This window comes from Carassius auratus, chromosome 30 (genome assembly GCF_003368295.1).
Source record: "Carassius auratus strain Wakin chromosome 30, ASM336829v1, whole genome shotgun sequence".
Classification (NCBI taxonomy): Eukaryota; Metazoa; Chordata; class Actinopteri; order Cypriniformes; family Cyprinidae; genus Carassius; species Carassius auratus.
In genome coordinates this window covers 7,904,297-7,916,781 of record NC_039272.1, presented here as the reverse complement: position 1 = coordinate 7,916,781, position 12,485 = coordinate 7,904,297, and the positions used below count along the sequence as shown (strand labels likewise).

Here is a 12,485-nt window from a genome sequence, read left to right as displayed (position 1 = left end):
GTCTGGCGAGGGGGTTTCTGGTCGTTAAAATCTTGTTAGGCATTTTAGGGGACCCTTATCACTAATTCATTGGAAAATAATTTGTGGAACAACAGTGGAGCTGAGCCAAGGAAAGTGAACATCCACTCACACACTGTATTACTCCCAGCAGATTATTGTTTTAGCATGAGCTTCCACAGGTGACCTTCCTGTCTCTCAAACACACACACAAACTCGCTCTCTTTCTGAACCCACTCCAAAGACACACTTCCTCAAACACTTAAAGTCTTCAGATTTTCCACTGGATTTATATGCAGAGGTACCAGCACTAACTCTGAAAAGCAGACAACTGTGTGTCAGGAAACATTGCCAAATATTTCCATGGCGCCCTTCCTCAGTAACTTTGTACTCGGATGAATGTGTGTTGTTTGTCATTTAGTGATTTGTACTTTTTTTTGGTATTTGCTGTATATACTTGTGTTATTTCCTTAAAAAGGCTATCTCCAAACTTCTATGTTTGCATTTGTGCAATCTGCAAAATTCTCTAAGTGTTAACAAATTACCCAAAGCATTTAATAAAAAAACATGCAAGGGGGGGGACATATAGAACTTGTGAATGACGGATTTCCAATTCTGTGTAAATCAATGGAACTTTCTTCAGAATTTCTGAGGTCGCAGATCCCATGTGGGCCTGGTTGTAAGTGTACATACACACTCTCAGTTCCTGTATTGTGGCTCTGCTGTGTGTACGTGTTTGCATTAGTGTTCTCTTTGTGTTTTTTTCAGTTTCTGCCTCACTTTGTTTCTCTCTGTAGGAGGTTGGTGTAGAGGGGGGTGTAAGGTTAGTGATGGAGAGCGCTCTCTCTGCAAGAGATCGGGTCGGCGTCCAAGACTTCCTGCTCTTGGAGAACTACAACAGCGAAGCTGCTTTCGTTGAAAACCTGCGCCGGCGGTACAGAGAGGGCCTTTTTTATGTAAGACATACACAAACACCATCTTACTATAAAATACAATAAAATACTTTTAATTACATTTAGATTACAATTTCATAGAATATGCAACGTATGAGAATGTACATACTATAAGATAAAATATAAAATGTTGTTTAAGTTTGCAGTCAGTAAGTTTTCTTTAAACTTATTAAAGGGATAGTTCACCCAAAAATGAAAATTCTATCATTAATAACTCACCCTCATGTCATTCCAAACCTGTAAGACCTTTGATCATTTTCGGAACACAAATTATGATGTTTTGAATGAAATCCGAGAGCTCTCTGACCCTGCATAGATAGTAACGCAACTTAAATGTTCTCAGGTCAAGAAACATAGCAAGGACATCAGTGGTTCAACCATAATTTCAGGAAGCTACAGGAAAACTTTTTGTGCACAAAAAATGAAATAATAACTTTATTCAGCATGTGTCGTGATACTATCCACAATGGCGGGTCGCTGCGGCAGACATGATGAGGAGGGGAAGAAATTCCCATAGCTTTGTAAAATTACGATTGACCACTGATTGTAACATGGATTGTTTTACCAATGCCCTTGCTACGTTTCTGGACCTGGAAACATTTCAGTTACGTTGCTGTCTATATTCAGGGTCAGAGAGCTCAGGGATTTCATACATTTAAAAAAAATTGTGTTACGAAGATGAAAAAAGGCCTTAAGGGTTTCAATTGCATTGAGTTGATCAAAATGTATTTTCAATTGGAATGTTTCAAAATATTACTGTATTTTTTTATCAAAGTGCAAAGTGCAGCCAAACAAAAAGATTAAAAAATCTTATCAATCAAAATGTTTTAATGTGCATTTACATGTGGTTTTCTGCTTTCTTTCTATTTTTCTACTTGTCTTTATTAGACATATATTGGCTCAGTGCTAGTGTCGGTGAATCCTTACAGAGAGCTGGAGATTTATTCCAAACAGAACATGGAGCGCCACAGAGGAGTCAATTTCTATGAGATCTCCCCTCACATGTGAGTGTTAAGTGTGTGTGTGTTTGTGTATTATGGACGTGAGAATCCATGAGAACATTCCGCCAATTCTCTTAGTATGACTCACTTTCCTGGAGATTCCGGAGATTGGACCATGCATACAACTTTCCACTTACACACACATTCACACTCACACACACCCACATACTCATTTAAAGAAGATGTTAAATCCTTCCCATAGAAATGGGAAGAAAATATGTAAATAGAGGAAAGAAATTTGTACTTGTAAAATGATTTTATAGGATTTAAAAAAAAAAATTGTGTTTGCACACATGAAGAAAAGTTTATAGTTTTGAAACCCATAACTGTTATTGGTTTTATTATCTGTGAGTGATTCTGTATCTGTTTGTGTGACTTTAGTTTTGCCCTGGCCGATAATTCATATCGTGCACTTCGGACTGAGAGACGAGATCAGTGTATTCTGATTTCGGGTGAGAGTGGCGCTGGAAAGACTGAGGCCTCCAAAAAAATCCTTCAGTACTACACACACATCTGTCCTACCCGCAACAACACACACACTATCAGAGAGAGACTGTTGCAGTCCAACCCAGTACTGGAGGTAAGCACACACAAACACTGCAAGGTTCCTCTGTGCACAGTTTCCTAATGTCACTCTCACTCTGTCACAACAGGCTTTTGGGAATGCTAAAACTCTCCGGAATGACAATTCGAGTCGTTTTGGGAAATACATGGACATTCAGTTTGACTACAAGGTAAATTAAATGCACTTCTTAGTTTAAAAACAGAACTCTTTGCTTAAATCCAGCCCAAATGTACTACATTTCAGCTGTTTACATTAGCAAAAGACCAATATGTATTATAATATTTTAGGAAATATTTGGGCATTTTGGGCAATATTTGATCTTATAAACAAAACATAACATTTTATGCACCATTAAAAACAGTTCTTTCTGTCTTGTTTAGGGCGCTCCAATTGGAGGTCACATCCTAATCTACCTGTTAGAGAAATCCCGCGTGGCCCATCAGAACCATGGTGAGAGAAACTTCCACATCTTCTATCAGCTGCTGGAGGGTGGAGAAGAGCCTCTTTTGAAGACACTTGGTTTGGAGAAAACCAACCCACAACATTATCATTACCTGGTTAAGGTGTTTATGTAAATGGTGTCTATGTGTGTCCATGAACGAAAGCAGATTTGTCTTCCATTATTGGGCCAAGGGCATTATCGGCATGTTTGTGGTTTGTTTGTAACAAACACTCTCTCTGTCAGGGTAACTGTCCACGGGTGAGCTCTATCAGTGATAAGAACGGTTGGAAAGTTGTGAGAAATGCTCTCACCATCATTGGCTTTAATGAGGAAGAGATACAGGTACACCACTGGACATCCAGATCCACTGGACAGTAGGCCATCTGTTGTAGTCAGGAAACACACTTATAAAGTTCCTCTCCTCTTTAGGAGCTGATGGAGATTGTGGCCAGTGTTTTACATCTGGGTAACATACAGTTCGGTGAAGATGAGGAGGGAGAGACACATGTCACCACCGAACCTCAACTGCAATATCTGTCCCAGGTGAGTTAATGTCTTGTCTCAAGTGTATGTTCAAACTCAGTATGTGTCTGAACTTTATACCTGTTTCTGGGGAATTCGATACCTGTCTCATTAGAGTCACTTGTCTCAGGTTTGTTGTGTGCTATTTTGACAATAGGGTGCTAGATGCTAGAGTGACTGCATCTGAAACTTGTCTGAATAGAATACCATTAAATAGATATTACATTGATTTCAAAGGCAATATTACAAATAAAAAAATATATCACAAAAATATTTTGTTGCAAATGTTTTGAAATGATCACATTGTTATTTAGTGTTACAGCTGGCCTCTTGATGTCCTGCACACATACATAGTTGCAGAATGTGTTTTTTTTTCTTCGTCAACAGCTGCTGGGTGTGGACGGGTCAGTCCTGAAAGAAGCTCTTACTCACAAGAAAATGGTTGCCAAAGGGGAGGAGGTAATATCACAAAATCCCTTTGTCTGTTCTGTCTCACTTTCAGATTTCATAATGCTTGATCTTTGCTAATATTCTCATGCATTCTGTCTTTTAGCACAGTTGTGAACAAACAGTTGTGTTTGTGTGTTTGCTTTCAGATGATCAGTCCCTTGAGTTTAGAACAGGCTCTGTCTGCTCGGGACTCTTTGGCCAAAGCCATATATGGTCGTGCCTTTACCTGGCTTGTCCAGAAGTTAAACCAGTCATTGGCCTTTAAGGTGTGTTGGTTCTTTCTGTTGATAAGGACCGTGCCCTTGCTTTTGCTGAAGGGGGCTTTTTTGTCATAATTTCATCTCACATGCATGAATTGGAACTTAGTGTGCTTTTTAGGTTTGATTGTGCCCTCTAGTGGAGGGATTATGAAGATTATTATATTTTTGTGTTTTACAGGATGAAGTCTACTACTCCAGTAAATGTTCTTCTATTATTGGTTTGCTGGACATATATGGATTTGAGGTCTTTCAACACAACAGGTCCGTTTGACCTGCTCTTTAACTGAAGAAATAGTCAAATAGAAACTGATTATTTGAACTATTAAAACATTGCATTATAGGGGAAAAAAGCTATAAAAAAGATATCAAAATGGAAGTAAGGAAACGTTAATAAGTACATTCATGCCTTTCTTTTTCTCTCTGTAGTTTTGAGCAGTTTTGCATTAATTACTGCAATGAAAAACTGCAGCAGCTGTTTATTGGGCTCACTCTGAAAAGTGAACAGGAGGAGTACGAGGCAGAGGGGATCGTGGTGAGTCTGTGGAAGATAAACAGTACAAAAGTCAGTGTATAAACAGAGAGACTGTAATATCTAAGTTCACCTATGTTGAAAATATTTGAATTAGTACATTTCTTAAAGACATTTCAATTAATAACTAACTTTTACTATTTAAAGGGATAGTTCACCCAAGAAATTTAATTCTGCCATCATTGGGTGAACTATCACTTTAAATAAACCCTTGATTATGCACAGCAAACCCCTCTGTTTAGATTTATGTCCTGTTTATTTAAATATTAAAATAAAAAGATAAATTATTATTACTATTATTAATGTGCAAATACACATTAATCTGATCAAAGGTGACAGTTGTAAGACAATGGACAATTTAGCTCAAAGGGAATCATTTATGTTTTAATTTGTAAGCATAAAGCACAAAACACAAGATATTTCTCTTTTTAATATGAATAAGACTTTGTTGGATAATCTAAGACATATAAACTAATCTAGCACACACACTCACACATTCATACAAATTGCAAGTTGAAAGTGAGAAAAGAATGAGTTTAAGAGAATGAAGTTTTGAGGCGGTCACAGACTTGAGGTGAACTTGGAGAAACAGCGTTGTAGAATACTAAACTCTCGATGAAAAGAATAGAAACTAAAGTAAAGGAATAGAAGTAACGAGACTAGATGGTTTTGTTCTGTTGGACACATCCACAATGGTGTCCTGACCAAATAGACATTGTCTTAGCTTAGGGCGTAGCTATTTTTCTCCTCCCAATACATACAGTAAATCATCATGTTATCTTATCAGTCACATGGTCTGAAATTTCCCACTCTTGTAGAGTGTAATTTTGGACACAATGTCTTTAACAAGAATATGATACATCTGACAAATTGTTGATTGATAGAAATGTCTAAAGCATGAATTTTCAAACTCATATATACAGTAGCTGTACCCAAAATGAATACAATCCTATAAATTATTCAAAAGTTATTCCAAATACACAATACGTGATTAGCACATGATAGTCAAAAGTGAGGGTTACATGCATAATATGGAGTTATGCATAGAAATGATTAGTTGCTCATAAGTTCTTTTAGCATCATTTAGGTGCATATATCCACAGAAAGGCAGTTTGTGAAGTAAGAATGTGTTCTTCTGTGAAGACCAAAGGGGTTCAAAGGTCTCTTAAGGAATTTAAGTCTGGTTTTTGTCCTGGGTGGGGGAAACCAGTCTGAGGAAGCTTATGATTTCTATCATGGATTTACATGTGATGGTCATGCTGTGCATCTTTTTGACCATCATCTCGGTTATTTTGCCCAACAAAATTGTCAGTGATATTTTGTCACAATCTCCTTCCTGAGTTGGGATTATCAACAAGTGTTAATGTTCCAAGCTGTGAAAGAGTTGGCTGGTTAGGCTTACTTCAGACTGGCTGACGCTAGGATCTGGACAGATTTATGACATTGTCTTCTCATCATGTGGCTCTTTGTGGAATTTGTCTTGATCAAATCTTAAATTGTCAGATTCGCTCTGTTACCTTACACAATAAAGACATTTAAAACATTACAAAACCCTTCTATTTCAAATACATGCTGTTCTTTTCAACTTCTCATTTAAAGAAGAATCCAGAAAAAATTATCATATTATCATATATATAAAATTTATATTTCCACAAAAATATTAAGCAGCACAAATGTTTTCAACATTTATAATATTAAGAAATGTTTCCTGAGCTCCAAATAAGCATATCAGAATTATTTTTTAAGGATTATGTGACACTGAAAACTAGAAGATTCAGCTTTGCTATCACATAAATAAATTGCATGGTAATACATGTTGAAATAGAAAACCGATATTTGTAAATTGTAGTAATATTTCACAATATTACAATATTTCACAATATTACTAAACACAGCCTTGGTATGCATACAAGACTGCATTTCTTTTTTATCATTTTTGTTATACTTATGTAAAAATGACGTTCCTTGTGTTTTTATATTCCAGTGGGAGAGAGTGGAATATTTCAACAACAAAATCATTTGTGACCTGGTGGAGGAGAAACATAAAGGCATCATCGCCATTCTGGTCTGTCTGTGTGTTTTCCATCTAAATATGAGGTTTTCTGTTTCATCCAAATTGAATTGAAATGAACTAATCGAATTTATTGTAATCAGGATGAGGAGTGTTTAAGACGAGGGGATGCCAGTGACATCACCTTTCTGGAGAAGTTGGAGGACACACTGGGAGGCCATGCTCATTTTGTCACGTAGGACCACTAGCATACTCTGTCTCCATTATTTAAGCAGCATGCCTCATGTTTAAGATATTACTAGGATCTTCTATCTGATTAGTTAATTTCATGTTCCAGTCATAAAATGGCCAATGGGAAGATCCGCAAGGCTATTGGGCGAGAGGAATTTAGACTGGTTCATTATGCTGGAGAGGTCAACTACAACGTCAATGGTGAAGAGAGAATAGCCATTCATCCATCTGTCTGCTCATAGTTCATTTAGTTTGGTGCTGTGACTGTCATTTTTGTCCCTCATTTTCAGGGTTTCTGGACAAAAATAATGACCTGCTATACAGACACTTGAAGGAGGTACAGTGTGTTTACAGTGTGAACATGATGTTATGGCTGAACACTATGTGTTTTTAAACCAACTGTATCTCATTGCAGGTGCTGTGTCAGTCGGGGAATCACATTGTCAGTCAGTGCTTCCATGCAGATGAGTTGATGGACCAGAGAAGGCCAGAGACGGTTAGATGAACCCAGACACACACTCACACGTACAGACACATACTGTAAATAAACTTACAGAAAAATGAAGTCTTGCTTTCTCTGCTCAGGCTGCCACACAGTTCAAGCTCAGTTTGGCTAAACTGATGGAGATTCTGATGTCTAAGGAACCATCGTATGTACGCTGCATAAAACCCAACGATGCTAAACAGCCAGGTAAATTCATATGTGTTTTGTGTTGATAGACCAATAAATTGCACACACATAATGCCTGTATTTCCCTGTTTTGATGTTACTGACATTGTGTGTTCTGTTCTCCCTCCTTCCTCATCCTCTGCTGCTTCAGCCAGATTCGATGAGGTTTTGGTCAGGCATCAGGTGAAGTATTTGGGGTTTGATGGAGAATCTGAGAGTAAGGAGAGCTGGATTTGCATACAGACGAAACTATGAGGCGTTCTTAGAGAGGTCAGTCTTGTGCATCCAGTCTTTCTGTTAACAGATGGTCATTTTTTTTTTTTACCTTGTTTTGTGTTTTGTTTCTTGCACAGGTATAAGTCTCTGTGTCCGGACACCTGGCCAAACTGGCATGGGAAACTCCCAGAGGGGGTTGCCACTCTGGTTAAACACCTCAACTACAAACCTGAAGAATACAAACTGGGCAGGTGAGGGCTGAGAAGAACAGATATACACACTACCATTTTTTTTAAAAAATACATATATATATATATATATATATATATAAAAAACTGAAACCCTAAAAATAGTAAAAATGAGGTCCTCCTTTTCTGGCTCAGGGCAGCAGTGGAGGAGCTGGTGTTTAGTTTATCTTAGTTTGCTTTCTGTTTAGGTCCAAAATCTTTATCCGCTTTCCAAGGACTTTGTTTGTGACTGAGGATGCACTTGAGGCCAAGAAACAAACCATTGGTATGTTCTTTCACTGCAAGCACTTGCTTTTTGAACTTCTCTTTTGCTTAGTTTTTATTATGATATAATGAATAAACTTACAGTATTGGGTTGCTTTTAAGCCGTCACTCTGCAGACATCTTGGCGGGGCTACAGGGAGCGAGCCAAGTACCACCGGATCCGACACGCGGGTAACCTTGACAAATAGACAAAACACAGACAGACAGACAGACATAAAAAATGAAGGCAACAGCCAATCTGTTTGTCTCTTTCATCTTGCAGTAATTGTTATCCAGTCATGGTGGAGAGGAGTCAAAGGCAGAAGGAAGGCCAAGCATCGTAGACAAGCAGCTGACACTATACGCAGGTTTGAGAGGTTTTATCATGTAGTAGGTAAATGAGTAACATTGATTGTGTCATTGATTCTGTCCTTTCTTAATCCTTAATTTCATCCTTCCCTAACTGCACAGGTTCATCAAAGGCTTCATCCTGCGCAATGAGCCTCGTTGCCCTGACAATGAGTACTTTCTGGATCATGTGCGGTTCTCTTTCTTGATGAAAGTGAAACGAAATCTGCCAAAAAGTGTTCTCGAAAAGGGCTGGCCAAGACCACCACCCTCACTCACTGAGGTATGATAATAATGTATGATAAAGGTATGATAAGTTGTGATACTAAATTAAACCTGAATGAGCTCTGTTTGGTCAAACCAACTGGAGACTTAACAAATCTGTGTTTTGAGGATGTCAGTGTGATTACACTAAATTTCTAAATAAATACTTTTACTATTCAGCAAGGATGCATTATATATATATATTTATTTGAACTAAACATGTTAATAAAACATATCTTTTTTTTTCCCATGTTAATAATAATATGAAATGTTTCTTGAGTACCAAATCAGCATTTTAGAATGAATTTTTGAAGGATTACGTGACACTGAAGACTGGAGAAATGGCTAGATGCTGAAAATTAAACTTTGCCCTCACAAGAATAAATTATATAGTATAATTAAATAGTGCGTCAACATAGAGCAGCTGCACTCATGGTGACCCGAGTTTGATGATTTGATGATGGTAAGATGATTACCAGAAATCAAGTAATTTTTTTAAGAATCAGAAATAGCATTTACCATAACAAAAGATTATAAGTTGAATTAAAAATAAAACTGCAATGTGGAGTTTTCTACTCCAGCATGTTGCCCACCCAAATAATTAGACAAGATTAAGGTTCAATATGTAAGTTGACAGTTGTGTTTCTTTGTGTTGTCATTATTCTAAAAGTGCATGTGCATCGTTGTGCAAAATGTTTGTATACTTTAACCACCTCAAAAGAAAGTGGGGGTCCCAAGGTACTGGCAGTCTGGCACTATTATTTTGGAGGTCATGGGCTGAAAAGTCTGGGAACCCTTATTCAAAAAGACTCCAAACCTTTGAATGGCTGTGAATGTACAACTTTGTTTTTCCCCACAGGCATCTGAGCACCTTCACAGAATGTGCATCCGCAACATGGTCAATGACTACTGCAGGAGAATCCAGCCAGAGTGGAAGAAGCAGGTACAGCATTCACACAAGAGAAGATACACACATACATGGACAACCATAACTGATTTCATGCTGTCTGCAGTTGGAACAGAAGGTTGTGGCCAGTGCGATCTTTAATGGTCAGAAGGACTGCTACCCTAGAAGTGTTCCCAAACTCTTCGTAGCCACCAGACTGGGTAATATTCACAAACACATGATAAAATGTATTTGCTGAAAAACACAAATACATAGACCAACAAACACAGAAACTCACTGACACATTTTTATTACCACAGAGACTGAAGAAATCAATCTCAAAGTTCTGCAAACTCTTGGGACTGACAACAAGGTGAAGGTAAATGTGATTTTATGCTTTGTGTAAAATTATAGCTTAATGTTTGTGTATTCCATATAAATGTATTAGATGCTTTTAGATTTTTTGTTTGGTCACATGGTTCCATGTATTTAGTCATTAAAGTCCACAATGAATGAGGTTAAGTTGTTTGTATATTCATTTTTAATGTTACAGTATTTATAAATGATCTACAATATAAACTGCAAATACATTTTGAACTGTAAAAGAAAGAGCACAACTTAAAAAAGGCCAGATAAGGGGAAAAAGTTATAAAGACTATGTGCTCCTAGCAGAAAACACAGGTACCTGAGGCTTTATCCTGGTTCTCCTGTAGAGGGCGCACTAGACTATATGGACCAAAAGAACTAAACAAAAAAACAGTATAAATGGCTTCTACAGAATCAACTTACCACAAAACAATGACAAGTATTTAAAAGAAGCCAGTGAACCAGTATTATTAAGTTCTATCAGTCTTATGTAATACTTTTTAAGGTTTATATTAGCGGGGTTGAGAATCAGTTTGTATATTATTTTCTTTTTTCAGTACGGTGTAGCGGTCACTAAGTACGATCGGCACGGTTTCCGCGCACGTGTGCGTCAGCTGCTGTTGACCACTTCATCTGCTGTGCTGGTCCAGGAAGCCAAAATCAAACAACGTATCGACTACGGCACATTGCTGGGTAATGTTACTGTAATACAGCTCTCTCCTTTGTTGCCTAACAATTCTGTATGACATCCTAGCTTATTAAAGTTTCATACTCCTGTTTTTCACCGTATCTAATTCTTGGCTAATCATACTCTTCCCTAGTACTCAAACCATAAATTCTCATCAGTGACAAACAACTAGTGTGCCATTGATGTCTTATGGGTAACACTTCACAATAACATACAATCTCGGTTTGTTCTTTTTGTAGGTATCTCTGTTAGTTCCCTCAGTGATGGATTCTTTGTTTTGCATGTTCCCACCACTGACAGTAAGCAGAAGGTGAGAGAGGCCCTGTAATGCTTTGTGATTGTCTTGGTTGTGCAGTTGGACCTCTGTTGTTTCACTTTGACCTTCTGACCTTTAGGGTGACCTGGTGCTGCAATGTGATCATGTGATTGAGGCTGTCACCAAGCTGGCCATCATGGCAGATAAGATACACAACGTAAACATCAGCCAGGACAGGTGTGTGTGTGTGTATGTGCGTGTGCACAGTGGTAAATCCTTTAATAGACAAACTGTGTTTGTGAGTGCTGGCGATGTTCTCTAGAAAGGCATGAGAACTTTAATTTACAGCAGGTGTATGTATGCATGTCTACTGCTTTCAATCTGATTATGCTTTACTCTCCAGTATCAGGTTTGCCGTATCGAGGGGAAAAGAGGGAGTGATAGATTTCTCCAGTGGTTCAGAACTGCGAGTGGTTAAGACCAAGAATGGACACCTGTCTGTGGTGAGGCTGAAAAATGCAATGGTTTTGGTTAGAATGTAATAATATAATGGATTATTTAGCTAATGTTGTTTGCAAGTAAACTGATTACTCTGGTCCCTCTTTTCCAGACCACCCCACAAATCTCATGAACAGCCAATGACTCACCAGCAGCAGACAGATCATTTCACAGGAGTGCTTTAGCCAATCACTACACAGAGCCAGACTACACACTTATCATTTATTTCAGTCTCACTCCAAAAGCACATTTTAGCATGTTAGCAAGTGTATTTTAAAGGACATTTGTAATCTTTTCTTTTTTTAAACTAAATTTTGCTTATGCTTTAATAATTTTGAATTAATTGATGAGGTTATTTTATATTTTCTCTCATCTGACCAATTAAATGAATCTTTGTTTTTCAGTTATGTTAATAATTCAAACTATACTATGCAGATATACTATGAGTATTTTGAGAATTCTTATTAACTAGATAATTGTTTTAAATTGAAATACAAAAGAATAGTGCTTTCCGAATAACACAATTACTTGTTAGCACAATGTTATGGTTAATTATGGACATTATACTTAATGCATTATTTTTGATTTGCTTTATTAAATCTTTCAAACTTGCCAAAAAAAAAAAAAAAAAACGGATGCCAAAAACGGCTTCTTCTGGCAGTGTTTTGAAACACAGATCAGTCACAATATTTCAAAGTTTAGGCTGCATCAAGTGTTCAGTATGACTTGACTTACTGTCTGTTGTGTGTAAAAAACAAAAACAAAAAAAACCTTTGTCACACAAATACACATGCACTAGAAGTTCTTCTTAGTTTTTTTTTATTCAGCACACACACTTGTT

General features: G+C 37.4%; 1 protein-coding gene across 1 annotated transcript; it reads left to right on the top strand.

The window, feature by feature from the left end:
* Positions 1–680: 680 nt before the first annotated feature.
* Positions 681–12,448, top strand: LOC113049075 (unconventional myosin-Ic-like). The gene is given in 32 exon segments (XM_026211110.1): positions 681–953; positions 1,839–1,954; positions 2,333–2,531; positions 2,605–2,685; positions 2,897–3,079; positions 3,202–3,300; positions 3,388–3,501; positions 3,868–3,939; positions 4,077–4,196; positions 4,369–4,451; positions 4,617–4,722; positions 6,704–6,784; positions 6,874–6,965; positions 7,068–7,162; positions 7,252–7,298; positions 7,377–7,457; positions 7,547–7,652; positions 7,783–7,826; positions 7,828–7,901; positions 7,985–8,098; positions 8,284–8,360; positions 8,462–8,530; positions 8,622–8,706; positions 8,810–8,969; positions 9,810–9,893; positions 9,964–10,057; positions 10,157–10,215; positions 10,760–10,895; positions 11,130–11,200; positions 11,286–11,383; positions 11,550–11,649; positions 11,757–12,448. Coding segments are annotated over 32 exon segments (3,087 nt in total). The 5' UTR covers positions 681–827; the 3' UTR covers positions 11,778–12,448.
* The last annotated feature ends 37 nt before the right edge of the window (positions 12,449–12,485 follow it).